Source organism: Perissodus microlepis, chromosome 8 (assembly GCF_051167445.1).
Source record: "Perissodus microlepis isolate ML-2025 ecotype Zambia chromosome 8, ASM5116744v1, whole genome shotgun sequence".
NCBI classification, from domain to species: domain Eukaryota; kingdom Metazoa; phylum Chordata; class Actinopteri; order Cichliformes; family Cichlidae; genus Perissodus; species Perissodus microlepis.
The window spans coordinates 17,799,342-17,820,920 of record NC_140468.1 but is presented as its reverse complement, the minus strand read 5'-3'; the positions used below and the strand labels follow the sequence as shown (position 1 = coordinate 17,820,920).

Below are 21,579 nucleotides of genomic sequence, written 5' to 3'. Positions count from 1 at the left end.
AGAACTGAGGCAATATTTTGCTCATGTAAATGCTGATCGTCTTTAATGACTGAATGTCCTACAGGACTAAGGATTTTCAGTTTTGTTCTGGTTGTAGACGGTTTTGCTTTGGTGTATAGTTAACTGAACTCAATATAAACAGCAACTTGATAGAAGGCCAGGATGTCCAGGAGAGAGATGCTTGATTCAGAGATTCAAGATATGTTTCAGTGTGTGTGTGTCCAGTCTGTGAAACCTCTATTCTCAGAGCCTCAGTGGCCATGCCTGGGGAGAGTGATGATAAATGACTGCTTTCCTGTAATTTACCTTCAGGAGAATGGATGGAGCTGGCCTGTTTGGTTAGTGGGTGGGGAGATGAGGAAGAGAGGACACTGTAGGTGAAAGAGAGTAAGGAGATTCCTGCTTTGAGCCTTTCTCTGGAGTTGGGTTTCCTCCAAGGTGAGGAACGCATTAAATTGCGTGTATATACTGTGTGTGCGCGCCTCATTGTTTATTTACAGAGCTTTAGCTCTTGCAGCGTTCATAGAGGAGGGGAGCCGCTCTACCCAATATTCTCTTCTTCAAACCCCCATCTAGCCCCCGTGAGTGGAAACATACCAGAGCAGTGCCAACTGTGTTTGAGCAATGGAGAAAACACACATGATCAATTTTATATAATTTCTGCAGCTAAGGCTAATAGCCGCTATTAAAGAGACAGATGATCAACACAACGCACAGTTCATTACCTAATAATTTATTTTTTACCATTTAGATTAAAAAGTCAGTGGTTCATTGCCTCAGAGGAAAATGTACAAGGAAGACTTCGATATAACAGAAGTGAAAAGCAGTGCTAGACTGAGGGCAGGATCCCTTTGTTCCCCCCAAAAAGGTAGGTGGACAATTTTTGTGTGAGTGAACCATTATTCCCAGGACATTAATGTAACAGGACATGGTGGGCTTTGTGTGTCAGTTTCCATCTGTACCTCTATGGGAAAAGCAGAGGGTCCAGTCAGTCACGTTTTTACTCCATTCACCTCAAAGTCATTTACAATTGTGTGGTTGTTGTCTGGAAACAACATAAAACCGAAAGGAATACATTCTGTGTAATATCTGAACCACGTCTTCTGGTCGTGATCACGAAAGCATATGTTCCTGGTTTCTACATCCATATAACATCCATAATCATCTGGTTTGTACATCCATAAATGTGAGTCATCCCAGGCTAAGTGATGCTTTACAAAAGACAACATAAACGGCAGAGGCAGTTCAGTACATATTTACAATATTTAAAAAAAAATGCATCAGGACAAGCCAAATGTGTGGATGAAAATGACGCATGTGCACAAAAAAATAAAAGAAAAAATTAATAGTCAAAAAACAAACAATGGGAAGTTGACCAAGAAAATGTGTGTGATATAATTCTTCATCATGGACCGTTTCAGAACCCTACCCCCACCCAAAAACGCTAAACTTCAAATAAGTTTCCTCTCACCTCTCTGCAAGTTGTGCGTGTCACTTGTTTGCTCGGGAAGGTTAATTAAGCACACAAACTCACACACCTGTGAATGCTATAAACGCTGTGGAAAAAAAAAACAGGGGGGAGGAAGCAAAGTGAAGCAGTTATGGTCTCAGTTCCACTGCCAAGCTGCTGGGCTTGTTAATATAAAACAACAGGATGGCTCTCTCTATGAGGCTCACAAAATAGCTTTCACAAGCGCTACACTTCCACCCCCTAACCCCCCACTCAAACAAAATCTGGCCAATTTTAACCTATTTTGATTTCGATGTTCAGGGTGGGCACTTAAGAAAAGGAAAAGCTGGGTCGTAGTTTTCGATCATGTGACCTGTGCAGAGGCCTGCAGGGAAAACTATTTTTTTTCCAGCTTGCATACCAGACACTCCACAGAACTGCAGGAGAACCGTGTAAATATTTCATCTTTTACAATCCATGAATGTTTAGATCACCCTTTTAAAGGATTCACACAAAGATGTGATCCCGCTCCATTCTGGTGATGTTTTACTTGAACTCTACATGGACAAAAGATTTTCGACCACACCTTTTAATGAATTCAAGTGTTTTCAAACCCATTGCCACAGGTGTATAAAATGAAGAACCTAGCAACGCAGTCTGCTTTTACAAGCATTTGTGAAAGATCAGTTCTAAAGAGCTCATTGAAATCCATCACATGTGTAATTTTTTTCCTTCTTCCAGATATTCTACGATAAGCTATCGGTGGTATTTTCGCAAACATGGGCGTGTTTAGAAATAGTGACAAAGTGGAAGGCCATGTGAGATTACAGAGCAACCGCTAAGGTGCACCTGTGACTCAATAACTGCAGATTTGCAAACCTTGTTTAGCATTAACATCAGCACAGAAGCTGTGTGCCAGGAGCTTCACGACATGGATTTTGGTACCTGAGCAGCTCTTGTAGGTGTGAGGTATACTACTTTTGTCCATATAGTGCATTTAGTGGAGATTCCTTCACTTTACACTGCAGTGCAAAAGCACAAACATGCTTAATCTTGATTTGATTTGCTCTTTTAGATTTGAAGGTAAAAAAAGCTCTCAACTATTAAAACAAAGGCAAGGGTGCTTTAGCTAAAACTAGCTAGCTAACACATGGTGATCCATCAGCTGCTGGCTTCAGACGTTTTATGGCAGAAGTGATACACCAGTAACATTTTGTTTAACATCATTATAGTGAAACTTATTTCCTATTGTTATTGACAAGATCAGTTGCTGTGGTGGATTGATGTGATCTGGCCGCAGTAGCTGCATGACAGGATGCCTCAGTATACCTTTCACGCTGGTCTTTTTGTGCGCCACAGGCAACGTCATCATCATAGTCCTAAAAATTTATGGTGCAGGAAGCTGCTACAGTACTCCTCGGAACAATAGTGTTGCTACTCCGAAAAAAACCTCTGCATCAGCACTGATATAAGGGAAATCGCCTCCATCTATACTTTTTTCTCCACCAAGTCATCTTACAACATGTCCGTCTGATCTGTGACCATGTGAGCAGGAAAACCTGACATGATTGTACACTTATCTGCTTGGCTGGTACAACGGGGCCCTTAGGGTAAATGTGTTCCCATGCAGTGCCACACTCTAAAGATTTGCTGGCAGGATAGTTATACATGTGTATAGTTTAAGAACTATCCAGCATTTTGGGTAAACTGAACTGGCAAAAATGATCAACAGGCATCGGAAAAAACCTCTTTTGGAAGCGTTCCTATAGTGTGACATATCACGTGAAAACTAGAGGAGAAAGAATTTTGTGGAATTCCTTCACGAGGGTGTTGGGTGCTCAAGGAGCTGAGGCAAATATTTTGACAATTCATCGTAATGCTAGAGTTACATACCAAGATGCGGACACGGGTGCTACTGTAACACCACCTGTCTGACAGGTCACAGAGGACAGCCAACACATAAATAAAGGACTGCTTCTGCATTTTTGGGAAATTCCATCAGTGGGATTTGTGCCCTCAGCATAGTGCCATAGAAAACTTAAACGTCTGCTTTTTTTTTTTTTTTTTTTTTGTCACACATCAGAAGTCGTGGTGGCTTATAATTCATTTTGGTTACAACTTGTTTTTGCATTGTATTATAAAAAACAAAAACAAAAAATGTCTTGATGAGAGAGAAAAGCATGAAGAGCCACAATTGTTTGAACAACATCTAGTCATGTTCAGAGTTCATAACAGCATCAAATATCATGCCATTAGACGTCCTCAGTTCTAATAACACTTCATAAACACAATCAGACAATTTACCTGTGTGTCTTTTCTTTGCAGATTGATTTACATTCTCAGAAAACAAGAACTACAGTGCAGTACTATACACCACAGAGGAGTCTGGAAGCCTCTTTCTGTGCTTTCACTTATCTAAAACACTAAATACACAACATGCAAAATGGGTTAAAAGGAGAATTCGGGGGGGTTGGGGGAAAGGGGTGGAGGGAGGGAGTTTGTGGCTGACACACAGACGAGAGCAGAGGAGAGACACTTTTGGAGGAATGACAAACCAAACATGCCGCCAAAGCCAAAGGAGCGTAACCACAAGCTAGCATGAGATGCCTGTAGGAACACTCAATGCTATGTGAGCTTGATGTGCCCCTCAACTAAACTGTGTGTTTATATTGTACTCTATTTAAATAAATTGTAAAGTCGTTTACAAAATGAAATAACTGCAAAAGGCAGATAAAAAGCTTGAGCGCAACCAGATGGGTCTCTCTGCGGTTAATTCGTTGGTCCTGACTTTCATAGTCTCTTAATTGAATTTAAAAACTGACTACTCTTATTTGGCAAGGCATGACAGGGTTATGCATTTGGGGTGGGCAAGTGGTGGAAGATGACCTGGGAAGTTTTCCTTTGGATCTTCATGCTCATATTGGTTTACCTCTCTCTGCTCCCTGTAAGGATTTGATGGACCAGCAAAAAAAAAAAAGAAAAGAAAAAGAAAAAACCCCACAAACATGCAAACTTAACAAAGCACATGAGGACTGAAATATGATCCTCTCATGTCATAATACAATCAGTGAGCACTAAAAATGTTCCAGGCTCATTCATTTTGTCGAAATACTAAGAAAGGAATGAAAAACAAAAACGAAAAAACCCAACAATACAGCTATGTCTTTTCTTTATGCAACTTGTTTTTGTGTTTTTACTGCATGAAAAAGGAACTCTTGTTTCAATCTCTTGTTGTGGCAAACAAAAGCCTGCCAGTCTTCATCAGTCAACGCAATGAAATGTTCGGCCATTTTTAAAGACATAAGTGACACTGGCCACACAGCAACGACTGGAAGAGCTGTACTCAGCAAAGAGAATATCCACGAAGCGCAAAAGTCTCAATGGAAAAGTTGGTTTTGTTCTGAAATTCGGTATGCGCCGCTTCATCTTCCACAAAGTGACAGGCCATGAGTCATGATGGTGACTTTATAAACCACTCATAAGAGGGAATAGTGGTTTGAGATGTATCCCTTTGTTGCATTGGGCACGAGTGAGTCACATCGCAGGCCCAATGCAACAAAGGGATACATCTCAAATAAGGATGTGGATGGCTGAGATAGCAAAGTAGCCACACAAGATATACAAACTCTAGTATGAGCAGTGGCATCAGGTACTTGACCGTATAAGAGCCTACGTGAGCAGTTTATTCTGAGGGCTGTGTGGTGGTGGCGGCAGCAGCAGTGGTGGTGTGACTGAGGTTTGCTGTGGAAAATGTCCCTGCAAAGGGAGCCCTTGGTTCCTCGTAGGACATAGAAGTCCTATAGTCCAAAGAAGATACTGCAAAGACCTTGAGAAATTAGGCCTGTTTTGACAGGAAAATACTGAAGGTCATCAGTGTGAGGTGGCCAAGCTGGAGATCTGTAGCTTGTCTTGTTGCTGACATCAGTCTGTGAAGTGACAAACACTCTGTAATAAAATCCTCAGAGAACAGTGAGGGGTGAGCATTGGTAGTCTTGCATGGAAATACCTTAAAATGGCAGAAGACAGGCAGTTTGACAGGGGGTTGTATTTTTTAGCAGGGGATTGGACAGTTCAGTTGCCGTCGTCGAGAGGGGGAAATGGCGCCTGCTTTTGTCTACACTTCACACCCTTTTTAATGGTCCCTTTTTAAGGCAAACCAATCGGACAAATAGACAAGTGGCCTTACAATGAAAAAAACTTGAAAAATAAAAACGAAAATAATTATACAATATACACAAAATGTGGTCCTTAAAACAGGCAGGGTACATGCAGTCTTTGTAATGTGCAGCGTTCCCACAATGGAGGAGAAGAAAGGACTCGAGTGGCCGGGGATAAGAGAAGTCAAGAGTCAGGATTTGTGATTGAGTGCTGTGGAGGGAGAGGTAGGGATGGACGCTGCTTTTCCCAATCATGCTTTGCTGCACTTCCCCTTCTTCTCCTTGCGCTGGAACTTCCTCAGACGTCTCGTCCAAACGTCTCTCCACTGGATCACCAGGCTGTTCTTATCGGCCACCAAGCCTATGCGCTCCGCCCCCGGACTGCTGGCTCCACCTCCGGGCCCGACTCCTGGACCTGCTCCTGGGCCCGTTCCACCTTCAGCGCCACCCATCACCAAAAATCGTTTGCTCATCTGGATTTTGGGACACTTGCAGGCAAGGTCCTTCATGTGTACCCACAAGATGTTGTCACCTCGCTTTAAGGGTTCGCCCCGACTCTTGTACACAGCCACCACGCTAACGGAGAACTTGGCCCAGTCACCCACCGTCTCCATGTCCAGCACGTTCACTTGGACAGCTGGGAACACATGTGCAAGAAACACACTCAGGTGAATACTCAAAACTCTTTACGCTTTTTAATTAATGGTATGGAAAGGAATTCTGCTCTCTTACCATAATCCTTCTTGCAGTATTTCTTCATGTTGATCTTCAAGTTGCCTTTCACTGGTTTACAGTAGGACTCACAATCTGCAAAAATAAGGACAACCAAGTTCACACCTGAAATGCAGGCAGTGACTCCAGTGCTTGTTTTCCACCAACATGTGGCTGGGGCCAGTTCTCTCTTGGTGCACTGAAAACCATCCTTCATTTTGACAGATTTGGGAACCAAATGTTGCATAGTGTTATTAACAGAAGTCGGTGTGATTTCCTTGGGAAGAATATCATGGTCAACAGAATCTGCAGACTCCAAATGCCAGTCACTTGTGAACCCTCCCTTTGGGACAGATTTTTGACACAAGTCATCAGTCTTCTTTTTTGTGGTGGAAATGTGTTTAAGCATTTATAGACTAGGCACAGTCACAGTATTGGTGAAAAAGGTACCAAAGGAGCACATGAATCTTTCATATTTGCTCAGTCTTACTAACACGTTGTAATGCATAATTAGTGTCACATCACTTTAAAATATAAAATGCAGTGATCAAGCAAATATAAACATAACATTGTGATATGTGCTGATTTCTATATAGAAAGGCCAACTTTGACTGCCCGTCCCATTAATATATTTCAAATTTTTCTATAAATACAAAAAAAATACACATCAAAGCATGATCTACTTTTTAAATACATGTGTATTTTTTTCTATAATAACTGAGTAAACTTACACTTGCCTTTACAAACTGACTGATGTTGCCAAAGGCTGAAAGGAAAACTGGAGCAGCGCTAAATAATAGTTGGGCTTGGTGTGGTTTTTGTGCGCTAAAAAACAGCTTCTGACAAATCACACATCCAAATCCCTGCAACAGCCAGTGCTAGGAGGCAAGTGAAACATACCAGAGGAGTAAAAGTGTTCAGTTTGACATGTTCTCCGGGGCCTTGAGAAAAGGCAGAGCGTGGTGGAAGCAGGTCATGGTTGGATGAATGTGGATAGGCCTTGGCTGCCAGAGTGACAACTAAGACCACACACTGGACCAATGACCTCTGCTGACCATTAGTAGGTGGGGTTGCAAATGATGTGGTTTTTACGTTTATGAATATGACAGTCAAAATTGATTTCTTGGCTGGATAACCATTCTCTGATCTTTTTCTGACCGACTTTGAGGCCAGCCACGGTTTGGTTTAGTTGTTCTGTGTCCTCCAGCATCTTTTTCAATCCAGCTTTTCCCTCATGCAGATTTTGGCCAAAGAGCAGGCATGTGGCGCTGGAAACACTTTGGCGCTGGATTTCCGCATTTGGAACCTGAGCAGCCACCTTTCCTTCTATTATATGACTCACAGCTTACCTGCAACCTGAATCAAATCAAAAAAAAAAAAAAAAAAAAAAAAAAAAAAAGATATCTATCTATCTATCTATCTATCTATATATATATATATATATATATATATATATATATATAAAATTTGTTTGTAATTTTATGTTGAGGAATAGCTGTGTACAGCAGTTTCAATGGACCAGAAAGGTCGGAAAGAAACTCTCAGTTGTGTTATAGAACCCTTCAAAGATTTGAAAGCATATGCATGTAATTACGTCGCGTGGTTTATTTTCTTGTAATCCTGAAATATTTGTTTTGCCATGTCGGTATTCTCCGAGATCGGAAAACATGTTTTGCAAGAACAGAGAGCAAAAGGAAAGGGAAACTGAGAAGATAAGCATGATTAAATAGGCTTAAACAGATGAAGTGCGCTAAAACAATGATAAGAATCCCTTTTAAAATTTAAAGCATTCACTGTGCTTTTAACTCAATTTCTGCCACTGGAGCTGCAGAAAGAAAAATGCTGTTGTTTGTTAGTAAGACTCATCTGTGGTTGACACAGAATCCACAGCATAAAAATAAAAATCTATGAGAAGGATACAAAATTAGTTTAAAAAAAAAATGAAAATGGTGAACTGAAATTGCAAAAGAATTCCAGGAGAATTGTTTTTCCAACAGAGTTTTAGTTACTTCTAATGAAGGGACGTGAAAAGTTGACCACCAACAAACCACACGCTGGTAAGTGGACTGGTATCTGCGGTGCGGACACTCGTTCCCTTCAAGAGGAATAACCATTTAGCCGTTTTTGCTTTCCAAAGAAAACCAAATAAAAATCGCTGGACACGAAATGTCCAAGTTTCAAAACAAAAAAAGAGAAAAATGACCCTTTTGGGAATGTTGTATGAGTGAAAGGGTGTTGTATTGCTCATTTTTTTTTGTGGAAGAACTGAGGAGGAGGAAGAAACGGGGGACCGAAGAGCTCATTAAAACGTCCAGAAAGGTTGGCTGTATATCAGAGTGCTGGAGATTTTATTAGCCAGAGAGAGGACAGAAAGGGAAACACAAAAGGAGAAAGAAGATGACTTTCAATACGCTGCAATGAGTGGAGGTGTGGATGAGTGCAAAGGTGTGTAGTGCATGTGTGTACGTTTTACTTTAAATAAATGATGCAGAATATTACAGCCTTCTTAAGGGCTTTCTCATTAGTACTGAGTATGTGGTATTCATGCAAGTATGCATGCAGCTGTGACAGGCATGCATGTGCATGAGATGAGCATGGATTTCATTAGATCACAGCTGTTTTGTGTATGTAGGTCTCTGTTTTTGTATACAGTGGCTAACCTGCTCTTGAAACTCTGGCTGGGGCGACAGTATGCTCTTTCCCATGAAGCACTACTTACTGCTGGGTGATCACCTGGAAAAGCTCTCGGTGAATTGCCCAATGACCCAGAAGGCCAGCCTGCTGAAAACATGCACAATTGGCTCCAAGGCTCTCGATGCCCTCTTTCCCTTGAGCCCCTTTCACTGTGCCATGACAAGGACAAATTGCATCCAACGCCCCTTACACAAAAAGATTTTGGGGGCCTTAGGTTTCTGATGGTGAAGCTCTTTCTGTGGTAGTTTAGGAAGGAGAAAATGGGGGAAATGCTCTGGTGTGTTTGGTAGAAGCTGAGGTGAATTGACAATCAATGACTCTTGTGTTCTTAGACCCTGTAACATTTTCCCAGGAAAGTAGTAAACAAGAAAGGGCTGGACTCTGCTTCTTTGGGTTAAAAAGACCCAAGCGATGGCGGTAAAAGGTTATACAGAACAAGTTGTAAATGAGTGAAGAAGCTGCGAGTCCAAGGAAAATTAAATTCAGGACTTACAGTCACAGTAAAAAGAAAGTACACCCTCTGTCAGTTCCAATGTTTCCAAAGGAATTTTTTCCAGATGCAATTTTGCAAACTTGAGTTGTACTGCCATGTTCTTTTGAAAGAGAAGAAGTTTCCTCCTGGAGACACTTCCAAACAATCCATACTTGTCCAGTCTTTTTCTAATCGTATTATCATGAACTTAACATTGACCATGCTGAGACACGTGCAGTCTGAGGTGTAGCCTTTCTGTTTTGAAGTTTCTCTGAACATTGTACGGTCTTGACCTTGGGGTGAATTTGCTGGGACATCTACTCCTGCGAATGGTTTTGAATGTTTTTCACCAGTGGAATAATCTTTCTCACTCTACAATGATGGATTTCAAATTACTAGTTCCAACTTCGCAGATTGGTGAGCAGCATCAGTTGCTTCTCTGAGATGATTTCTGATGCATTTCTTCTTTAATGTTGTGCTAATACACAATTGAATACTCCAGACCTGCAAACTGTCTGAACTTCAGCTTTTATAGAGATGCTCACACTGAGGGTGTACTTTCACACACAATTCTGCTTTTTGCGTTAGTATTTTTTAAAAATAATAACACAGTATAATCATGTGTTGTTCATCTGAGGTTGTATTTACATAATTTTAAGACCTGATTTTATGTTTACTTTAACTACACTCACTTGTAAACATAGTCATGGTAAAAAATAAATGAGATGAAAGATCTTTGGCTAGAATTCACCTCACCTAATTGAAACCATTTTAGGTAAAGTTTGATCCCAATTGGATCTATTTTATGCAATTATCTGCTCTAAATCTCAATAATTAACCTACCATGATTACTCTGTTGTAATAAACCATTTATTTCCCCCATTTTTTTGTCCAGGCTTTTTGCTAAGCTAACCGGTTAGCTTATCTAAGCTAACCAGTAACCGGTTAGCTTAGCTTAGCTAGTTTACAACATTTACCTTAGAAACTTCACGAATTCTCCACCAGAAGAATGTTTTTCATTTCACACTATTAGACATATCTGGAGGTTTTTATTTGGAGTGTACAACCAATTTTGGCCTTTTATGTGGACCTCGGTAAGAGCCATTATAAACATCTTGAACTCTATGAATCGAGTCCTCAAAATTTATAGCATGCAACCTCGAAAGTTAAGTCGAAAGTTAAAGTTTGAAAATTTATTGTGAGGGTTCTGAAAATACGTATTATTTTTAGAAGAGAAAGGACATAAAAACAAGAAAACCATTATTGCTTTAAAAAGAATGGCAGTGGTAGCAAATTTGGGAGGGGTGCACAGTCTTCCGCTTCAGTGATGATATATGATATAAATCCACTAATGAATCAACGTTTCCAAATCAACACCACCATTTAAATCAAACAGTTGTAGAATGAAAAATGCGGACAGGGTAATTGACCAAAGCCTAGAGTGTTAGAGGGAGTGACTGAACAAATTTCCCCCAGTTACTTGCCAACACTCTTTTCATGCCTCGCAATGTTCCCCTTCCACTATATCTCCCAACTAAACTGTAACTAATCGTCTCAGCTGCCTATCTGCTGCCCTTGGCTTAAAGCTGCACTTAAAGTCTGAGCACAGCGTGTCTCCACTAACTTGAGGCTAGCGGTTGGGGAAACTATGCCAAGGACACAGGTTTTTAAGACAATGTAAAATTTTTCCGTCCCCAGTGCACTCGTTTCCTTTGCTGAGAACTTCAAATGAGCAGACCCGCCCTCTATTAATATTTATTCCACGCCTTAAAATACGTGTCCAGAAATATTAAATATTATGTTTTTGTTCCTCTCATAAAGTAGGGGTGCTCAAGGTGCAAGGAGTATATACTAACCTGCTGGTTCCTCTGTGCTGCTCACGACAGCTGTGGGGTTGACCACAGGGATTTCTGAAACACGCACAAGAAACACAAAGTTATTTCAACGATTAATTCTAAGTCCACACCTTTCAAGTATGTCTGAAATGATCTGGCTGCCGGCCTACAATGAGAGCACGTGTGGTCAAAGAAACAAAGTGTGTCCAAATTCATTAAATGTGATCCCAAATATGGGGGTGGGATGGGAAATAGTACTGAGAAGAAGTATAAAGTGCTCTTTGAGGTCACTGGAAAAAAAAGAAAGAAGAAGAATCAGGGTTGTCACACAGTAGGTTTGTGGTGTACTATATGTCAAACTTATGAAAATACACAGGGCTTTGCAGACAGACGTGCTAGATAAACGCTAACAGACTGACAGGAATACTTATTGGTGGTGAGAGGGAAGACCGGTTCAAATAAACCATACATGCCATAGACTAATGCAGTGGTTTCAGTGTCATTTTTTTAAGGAGATCTTCAGACTAACTGGAAGAAATAATCAAAGTCCAATTTTAGTTCATGCTTCACAAAAATCACACCATAAACCAGTTTGGAGGAGTCAGCGCATTGAAAGTAGGCACACAATGGCAAGGTGGCTACACTAGATTAGTTTCATCCTCCTCTAACAGATGTGGGGTTAACACTGCTGTGCAATCTCCATGCAAGCATGTATAGACAGATGGACGGATGGCAAAGGGGCAATTTTGTTGGGATCATCTTGAGACAGATACAGCCCTCCCTTGTTGTGCCCGCTGGCTACAATAAAAAAAAAAAAAGTGCCTTGTGGAATTCCTCCAGGACTTCTCCTTTAATCGTATGCATCTTTCCAATACAAATGCTAATGCTAACAACAGGCCCCTCTCCTTTTACCGTAAACAGAATTACTGGAACGCCGGCTTAGCATCCACCCAGAGGATCTGCTTTTGATTGGATTTGGAGGTTCAGGGGTTGGACCGAGTGTGTGAGAGTGTGTTGGCAGGAGGTAGAGGGGGGTTTCTTGGAAAGCTGTTTTGAGGCAAAAGCAGCAGTTGTCTCTCTAAAATTATGGACACCCTGCCAACAAAAACAAACAAGGGCACGGAGCTTTGTGAAGGCAGGCGCAGCTGCTAGAAGCCACTTTGAGACCCTTTGCCCTGATGGCCACATCTTGTGAAGATAGACAGATGATGAAAGGATCATTCAGATGTGGGTTGCTGCCATCATACTAATTGGCTTCTTAATGGATTTGTCTTCTGTCTTGGGATACAGTATCCTCCAGGGGTAATATGCTGACATCAGGCTATAATGGCAGACAGGGTTGTCATAATGTGCATAGCTTAAGCATGCCCACACCCACTATTCCTCTTGTTCTCGATAGATAGTTCACCTAATGGCACTTAAACGAGTATAGTCTGCCATCCATGACCACGGTCGTCTTCTCGTTCTTGCCTATCCGCCATCTGCTTCGGAGCTGCATGCAAGAGGAACAACATGGCACCGTGTGGCACAGTGTGGCAGAGCTGGATACGGCACTGGGCGGCGCGGCATGACTTTATTTGGTGGAGGCTATCTTTTGATTGTTTGCAATGTGGCACAGACACGTGCTGGGCCCACGGGCAAAATTCATAACTTGCGTGGACTCACATTCGCTTGTTACAGGAAATCAAAAACCTAAACACAGCTACTAGAGCACACACACACACACACACACACACACACAAACACATATGGTACATAGTTAAGAGAAAGTAGAATAACAGCACAAGCGTTAACAACAGTATGCCTCTTTGTTCCTTTAGCATGGATCGCGTTTCAATTTAACCCAACTTTATGCTGGGGCGCTCGTTTGGCTCACGTTTTGGGCTCTTCTCCATGAAATGTCATTGCAGTTTCAGTGGCTATGCAAGTCAACACATGTACCACACACACACACACACACACACACACACACACACACACACACACACACACACACACACTTGGGTTATGTCTGTCAGATAGCCAGAAAGACTACATAAAAGTATGTTTTCACTTATGTTCTGTATTCTTCATGGTTTGGGTATGTGCTGCCTTTAGCTATGGATCATGCTTTTTGTCAGATTTTAATAGTCACAGGCAAGCTGATAAAATTAACCATGACGATCTGATCAGTGTCGCATGCAGTAACTGGTAGCTGCGTGTGGATGTGTGTCTGAGTTACTCACTGATGCAGGGGGCCACGGGCGAGCGGCTCTGCTGGTACCCTTTGGCGCAGCGGTTGCAGGTGATGCCTGTGACACCGTCCTTGCAGGGGCACTGGCCTGTGGTCTGGTTGCATGTCTTGCCTGCTGCACCCACAGGGTGGCAGTCACAAGCTGGCGTGGGGGGGTGGGGGTGGGGGGGTTGGGGGAAGATGTCAAAGAGGGATGGAGGTGGTGGGGCAGATAAAAGAGATAAGAGATACCAGTTCATCAAACCTGCTGCAAAATGCAAAATGACAAGACAAAACTCCTCCGACATTCAGTAAATATTATTGATTAATGATTGATTGACTGCATTAATACTGAATGTTTGGGGGCCCACATGTCTTTAGCCTTTATACCTAGGATTCTCAAACTACTGCATTGTGAAAAACTGCATGCATATCCAGAAAACTGATGAGAAATAAGATATTTGTGTGGAGGACATTACAGGACAACTAAAAGCACAGAAAGCTATTAGTTTGGGTGAACGATGCATGCTGTGCATCAGTTTCAGCAGGAGATGCAGACCAAATGCTCGTTTCCTCTCTCCTGAATGCTGCGTGCAGTCTAGGTAACGCACGCAAGCTGTAACACAATAGTTGTAATTGTCCAGGCTTATCAAGAAAAGGCAAGAAGGACCAATATTTCATACAAGGGAAAAACCCTGTAATCCAACAGACTTCTACAGAGCTTGCCAGGGAAAGGCAGCTGCTAACATGCCACGGTTTCTTCCCACCACCTGACGAAACTGTTAATGTGTTTATTTGCGCCCGGCGATTTTTTTTTAAGTTGCTACAACAAAGGAGAGGACCCTACCACCTGTTAGATCGGCAAAGCGAGCGTTTAAATGGCTGAAACTGACCCAAGAGTGTCTGCATGACGGCAGGGTGTGGGGAGATTAGCTCAGCTCAGATCTTTAGAATTGTGTCTGCCTTTTCTGGCAAGGCCAACGAAGTCTACAGGTGTCAAAGTGGCTGCATACTGTTTGAAGCCGAGATGTAAATCTGATGCTTCATCATGAGTGCAAAATCCCCATTATTTGAGTCACGCAGACTCCAATGGGAAACTTGAGCTTTGAAGGCACTTGGTAAAGTGCGACTGAACTAAGGACAAGAACGTTAAGCATGTGGCAGGGTGTGATGCAGGACTAATTCAGGTGCCGGGGGTCACCAGACGCCTTTTTAGGCTGTGCCAGCAACCTCCACCTTCATTTAGAGCCAGAGTTTCTTCTGCTTCTGGCTAGGAACTATTTGGGATTTTCCTGAAGTTTGCATTCTTAATAAAACTCAAATGATGTAGTGCATTGGTCCGTCAACTTTTACCGTTTTTCAAGTAATGAAAAACGCTTTCAGACCAAAGGAAAAGCACATGTGAGATGACCCATGTCATAATCCCAAGTTGTTCCTGCAGAGACATGTGACAAAGGCAAGAAGTTTTACAAGCTATTGTCTCTGCACTGATCACTTAACATTGACAGGGCTGGTCAGTATAAACAAACTGCGAATGATGCACAGCGACCCCCTTGCTTCCCTTCTAATTGAGACTCGGACTGTTTGGAGTTCAGAGGTTACTGTCAGTGTTCACATTGTTCAGTAAATAACCAGTAACGGCCAGATCTGAACGAGCTGTCAGGGGCAGGCAGGATGGAGACGGGGGTTTGGTCGTGTCAGTCTAACCCCCAGCCTTCCTTCCTCAAACTGTTTTTCCTGAGGTTTTATGTGCAGAGGCTAGAGCCAGTTAGAAAGCTGTAAAAATGTCCTCAGATGTTGATGGCTTTTCAAGCCCATGTGACTGCAGATGTGACAGGCGCTGCATTGGGATTTGCAGTCCCTTTCTCAGGCGTCTGCTTGTTTTAAGCGATTCAAGTGATTTTAAGTGACTGTGTTACTCAACTTGTGGTTACTGCACTTTGTTCACTTCAGTTTTATTTATGTAGCGCCAAATCACAAAAACAGTCACATCAAGGCATTTAATACTTAAACCCCAACCAATCAGATGATCCCCTATGAGCAAGCACTTGGCGACCGCGGGAAAGAAAAACTCCCTTTTAACTAGAAGAAACTTCCAGAACAACCAGGCTCACGGCTGGGCAGCCACCCGCTGCGAGCAGTTGGGGGTGAGGACACATGGAAGACAGCCTTTGTCTGCTGTCATGGAAAGTAGCTTTCAGATTTGCGGACTTAAAATATCCACGTTACTTCAGGAATCCTGGTTTTGTGTTTAGATTCCTTCAAATACGCCTCACACTGTGAACAGACAACTAGACCTGGACAAGTTTGATCAGTAACAGACACAACCCCTTCTAGATTCTCTACCGCCCACCAGCCTCCCTCTATTCCCGCCTCCTCCTCTGAACACACCTGTATTTTATTGCAGTAACTCCATTTCAGACATGACGACATGACACGCACCCCCTTCAACAATACCACACCCCTGACCTCTGTCGCGACCGGGTCACAGGCAGAAAGGACATGGAAAGCAAAGGGCTGGAAAGAAAATCATGGATGCTGGTATGAGAATAAGAGGAAGACAAAGGTTTAATGGGTTTGTAGAAAGGCAGAGTGAGGGAAGTCATAAGTCAGGGTGCAATCAGAGGTGCTGGTTGTAAACCATCTGGCAAGACAGAGATGAAGAAAAAGAGAGCAAAAGAAAATGACATCTCCTAGAAGGCTGTGGATCAATCATGGAGCTGGCCCCCTCAGCTTTATAAATGTAAGCTTGGATTCTGTCACATCTGGAGCTTTTGGAAAGGAGGGTGTTAAACCGTTTATAACCTGATCACTTGACTCGGATCGCGGACAAACTGTAGTGTCAAGGGGCCTGCATGTGTGTGAAAACATTATGCTTCCAGGTACTGCAGGAAATGAAAGATGAGAGAACTATTTGCACATAGGTACGCACATCTCAGAGCGGATCTGTTGTCAGGGGTGCAGCAGATCCCTTTCTGTTATTGTTTCAGTGCATTAACAGGTCAAATGACTTAAGTTTTAAGGTATGTGACCAAGTCGCTGTGGAGGGTTTTTTTTGTAATTTTTTTGGCCATTACATGATGAATGGCTCAACATCTCATTGCAACTACCATGGGCAACTGCGGCCTGATATCATGCCATTTCTAACCTCTCGGTGTTATATTACAGGCTGCAGAAGGAAAACTGATGAGAAGCCAGTGAGAGATTCCCACCGTGAAATTTCAGCCAGGAGATCTTCATGGCTATGAGTGTTGGCAGCTTTCACTAGTGCCGTTTTTTATGTTCGGGAAGTGATTTTTTTTAAACCTTCATCTGGATCATACGGCTACAAAACACTCTTTTATTTATTTGAGTATTTTCTCGAGTATCAAATACAGGAAACAAGTGTTATTTTTGCAATATTTCCAGCATAATATGGGGCTGAAAAATATCACTGTAAATGTGAAATAATGAAATCAATTTTCCATGAGACATGCATTGGTTACATGAAAATATTATGTGGTGTGTGGGCAAGGGGGGAAACATTCGGTGGGGTGGCCAGAAAGACTCCAGGCATAGTATCAAATCATTTCTCTCTGCTATGGTATGGCAAATCAGACATGCTGATTTAAAAAAAAAAAAAAAATATATATATATATATATATATATATATATATATATATATATATATATATATATATATATATATATATATATACACATATATAGTAAGAGTTGCCATGACAACATATGTTTCCACTCATAAAATATTACTACTTCTCCCCTTTCTCAAACACATAGACTGGCTCAATCAGTGTTTGTTTGAACATTTTGTAAACATTTAGCACCGAGTAGCGCCAAAGAAAAAGCTAAACTACATTTAAAGTAATAATCTGGGACATTTTCATATAATCACATATATCTATAAACAAATATTTTCTACTCTATTAATGACTGACGTAACGCGAAGCGATCCTTGCTCGTGACTTGTGGTTGGTAATTCTTTCCCAGGAAACCACTGTGTTATATTTCTGACAGCAGATGAAGAGCGAGCTCTGATCATAATCAAGGATAAATGAATGAGTGCTACAGTTCTGCAGTATGCTTGACTGAAGCCTAATAGAAGTATAGAGGAGGAATGAGCTCATGCAGCAAATAGCACAGAGTATCTTGAAAGCCACGCTGGAAAATTAGTAATAAAGTTCTTCATAAACACCACTGTTACTTCTTGTTAGATTCTCACCTTTGCAGGCTCGCCTGTGGGTGATTGGTCTGGCCATGTCCCTGTAGAAGCCCTCCTTGCAGTAGTGGCAGTGACGTCCTGCGGTATTATGGCGGCAATTCATGCACACCCCGCCACTTTTCCTCCCTGACAACTTGTACAACTCCATGTTGAATCGACACCGGCGGGCGTGGAGGTTGCAGTTGCACGCTGCGGAGGGAAAGAGCAAAGCCGTTATGGTATTGGCAAGGGTGAGGAGGATAGATGCAAAAGTTTACAATAACGTCTCAGTATTTATCTTAGGGTTCAAACATAAATTTAGCAGGCTGAAATGTTCACATGGAGCACGCTCAGCCGTAAAATATATCCTTACTGGTGGGGTATGTATATCACAAGAGAGCTGGGAAAGATTTTCCAGTAAGGCAGTGTAATACTACTACTACTACTACTACTAATAATAATAATAATAATAATAATAATGAGTGGTTTATAATCTACGCTGCGTCTCTGGGCTTGGCTGCTATTCCAGAACTCATCAATCAAAAGTGATATTTGCAGAGCTCATTTTCTCCATTTCATAATTAATGAATTCGGCTTCTCTCAGCCCATTAGTTATTAATCACTGGAAAGAGAGACATTAATTTCATGAATCACTGATGAGTAAAGACTTCTTAGATCTATTAAAAGCGAGACCAATTCAGATATAGGAATGGGCTTGAGCTAGCTGTCTTCTAAATGAGGCGAGCAGGATATATGGGACATGTGAGGGGTGGTTATAGCTCTCCCAGTTACCCTTGAAATCCAGCTGGTTCTTTAATGTCTCTTTTGCTCACAAGTCTTTTCCGTTGATTCCTCAGCATAAAACTGCGTTCACCAACTCTGACATTATTGATAAACTCTTTTCATTATCTAAACGTGGGAGTTTTGCATTTGAGAAGCCTAATGAGAAACCCACACTTCTTGCTTGTGTAAGACTTTGATCCAGAACTTCTGCTGGTTAAATCAAAGTCAGACCTGGAACCTGAAGACTTGGCCGTGGCTTCAAAGTCAACTGTCGCTGAGCTTAGCTTTAGCTCAAAGTTATCTGCAGATACATTTGAAAAGCGGTAAACAACAGCAGAGCTGTTTGAGTGAAAATGTCAACAGTTGTGGCAAAGCAGAAGTATTAGAGGATCACAACAGAAAGTGATATTCATTAACTTTAGTCAAACTGGAGAGGCTTCAAGGAAATAGATTTCACTACACAATAAATGCTTAGAATAAAACAAAAAGGATGTAGCAACAGAGACTAAGTTAAAACACACTGGGTGAGGGTAAGGCGCAGAGGGGCCAGTTACAGAAACATGTGAAATGTATATTTTCTGTCTTACCCACTCACTCCGTGTATACATGATCATATTTGCAGGGCTACAAGTTTGACACCATCCTCATGCCAGATGGATAAACATGAAGCTAGCGAGAACAGCCTCTTACGAGGGCCAAACACCTAGCCTGGCTCTGACCGGAGGTAACTAAATCTGCCAGCCCTCACTAATTAACACATTATATCTTGTTTGTTTGTAGAGCTATTTCTTGCCCAGGTGCAGTCACTTCATGAGGACACGTCACCACTCTGAAGTTGCTAGGCAAAAAGCCGAGCTACTAAGGTACTACGGCTGTGTATGAATTAAAGAGCATAAAAATGGTACATAACACACCTGTAACACCTGTAACCACAACATGGTACCTTTACACCTTTGTGTTGAGTAAGTAAATAAAAGTTTGTAAGAGCTTTTCACAGACAGTATGTACAAATACATTGCACACAGACACAAAACAGTAAAATAAATAAGAAAATTAAGTAATTAAGTGCCATAATGAGTAATGAAAACAGGTAGTTTATTATTATCATCATCATCATCATCACTACTACCACTGAATAAAATTTTGTCCAACGTCACTTTTATGTTCTATGTATTAAACCCGCGTTTTTAGTGTTTATATAAAGACCAATTAATAATTGATCATCTTTTAAATGCAATGCTGTTCCAAAGATTTGGGAAATATCAATTTTTTTCTTATCAATTATATAAATCTTTTCAGTAATTAAGTTTCCTACTGACAAAATAAGAAACCAGTTGTAGAACACGTAACAAAATAAGTTTAAAAGTTCTAATTTCGTAGAAAATGAGATCTCAGTACCCATTTCATTACAAATATGTAAAGGTGGACTATAAATGATTTAGAAAAATAGAGATTTACGCAAACTGTGTTCAGAAACTACCTTAAAAACGACTTATAAGGGCCTTCCATAACGTTGTTATGTCACAACTACACAGTCCTCATCTTCAACCAAGCCCCCCCCACTCCACTCCATGACCCTTTACTTCTTTATTTTTTGGTTTGAGCCTGTAGCTCTGTAAAGCTCTTAGCTATACATCTGAGAAATACTACAATCAAACTAATGTTAGTGTTGAATGAATGCAGTACATTTTACCCACTCTTGCCTGATCGGAAAACACTCAGTGTTAGCATGTTGCACAGCTAATCTCGCTACTATTTGCACGACCTGAGTATATACGCCTACTCACCAGCGTTGTGTTAGAATACAAAAGGCCAGCAAAAAATGCCTTTAATACTGAGACTGCTACACAACAAGTGGGTATTTTCATGTCTCTTCATGTCCTGTAGTGCGGGCTGAACTCAGTTAGCCCGATTGTACATAAGTGGAAAATAAATAGCCATAATGCAAGTGATTTCAGAAATGGTAACTATTATGTGAAAATTTAGTGCAGTATTTCATTCTGTAAGACTCTTTCCTTGCTCTGGGTCCAGTTCTGGTTGAGACGTGTGGCTGAATTCTGGAGTTTTGTTACAAGACAGTGGGTAAGTCTATACTTACAGGATCTGGGCTTATGGCGGGTAACCAAAGTTCTTTTGCTTTACTTTTCCTGTTCTGAGATATCTATTGCAATGGCAGGAGAAGGCACAGCGCTGTTCCAGATAGGGGCCTTGGCAGTGGCAGCTTATTTTATTTAAGGGAAACTTTATAAAACACAGCAAAGACTGTGTTTGTACAACCATTGCAGGATGAGAAATCCATTTTGTATTTTAAGCTGACACTTGACATGTACATTCTTGAGAGATATGAGACTTAGATGAACTTATAATGATAATGGTATAATGTGTGACCTTTAAGACATATTTCCCAATAATTTACTGATGATTTTCATTTCTCTGCTCTAGCCAAGGTCAGTTCTCCAGTTCTATTAAGTTCAATGATCTGAGTTTTTTGCAATCACTTAAAGGACAATTTCACTGGAGGAGAATCCCTCAAGCGCAAATGTTAAGCAATAAGTACCCCGCATGCAGTGAGCAATACATATCGCTGTCCACACTCAAAGGAAAGCCTGGCACCTGGTTGGGAAAGAGGCCAAGTCCCCCCCTGACCCACCCACTTGCGGGCCCTGGAAGAAAAAGGGGAGCACATTCCCAGACTGTTTCCCAATTCCATCTGGTTATTATGTTGCCCAATTTGTATGGAATCCACGAGCTAATGAAAATACTGTTTTATGTATAAATTCATATCAAGGCAGCGCTGTTTGTGTAGAGACCCTGTGCTGTGCTTTCATACTCTGGAGAGTCCAAGATCAGAATTAATTCTTGACCCTGGAGAATTATCCAAAATGGAATATGAAGGCAGTGTTAGGGGAGCGGGGAAATTTTATCCTGAACAAAGTTTGAAAAATGAGTTCAAAGCCTTTTAACCCTTAGTCTGCTCTTAGATGGAGAGATGGTTGGTCCCAGGTTTGAGTGGGAAAAACAATATACATCGACTGGTGAGAGACTCCCTGCATGTGTGTGTATG

General features: G+C 41.5%; 1 protein-coding gene across 3 annotated transcripts in view; it reads right to left on the bottom strand.

Annotated features, from left to right (window-relative positions):
* Positions 1-717: 717 nt before the first annotated feature.
* The window catches only part of ntn2 (netrin 2), a 43,850-nt gene continuing 22,988 nt past the window's right edge, over positions 718-21,579 (bottom strand). For all 3 annotated transcript variants that reach the window (XM_084937894.1, XM_084937895.1, XM_084937896.1), the window contains exons 3-7: positions 17,754-17,942; positions 13,545-13,694; positions 11,341-11,394; positions 6,340-6,414; positions 718-6,244 (exon numbers count right to left, since the gene is read on the bottom strand). In XM_084937894.1, coding sequence (XP_084794020.1) covers positions 5,859-6,244; positions 6,340-6,414; positions 11,341-11,394; positions 13,545-13,694; positions 17,754-17,942 — 854 coding nt within the window. In that variant the 3' untranslated portion in view covers positions 718-5,858. The remainder of the gene's footprint in view (positions 6,245-6,339; positions 6,415-11,340; positions 11,395-13,544; positions 13,695-17,753; positions 17,943-21,579) is intronic.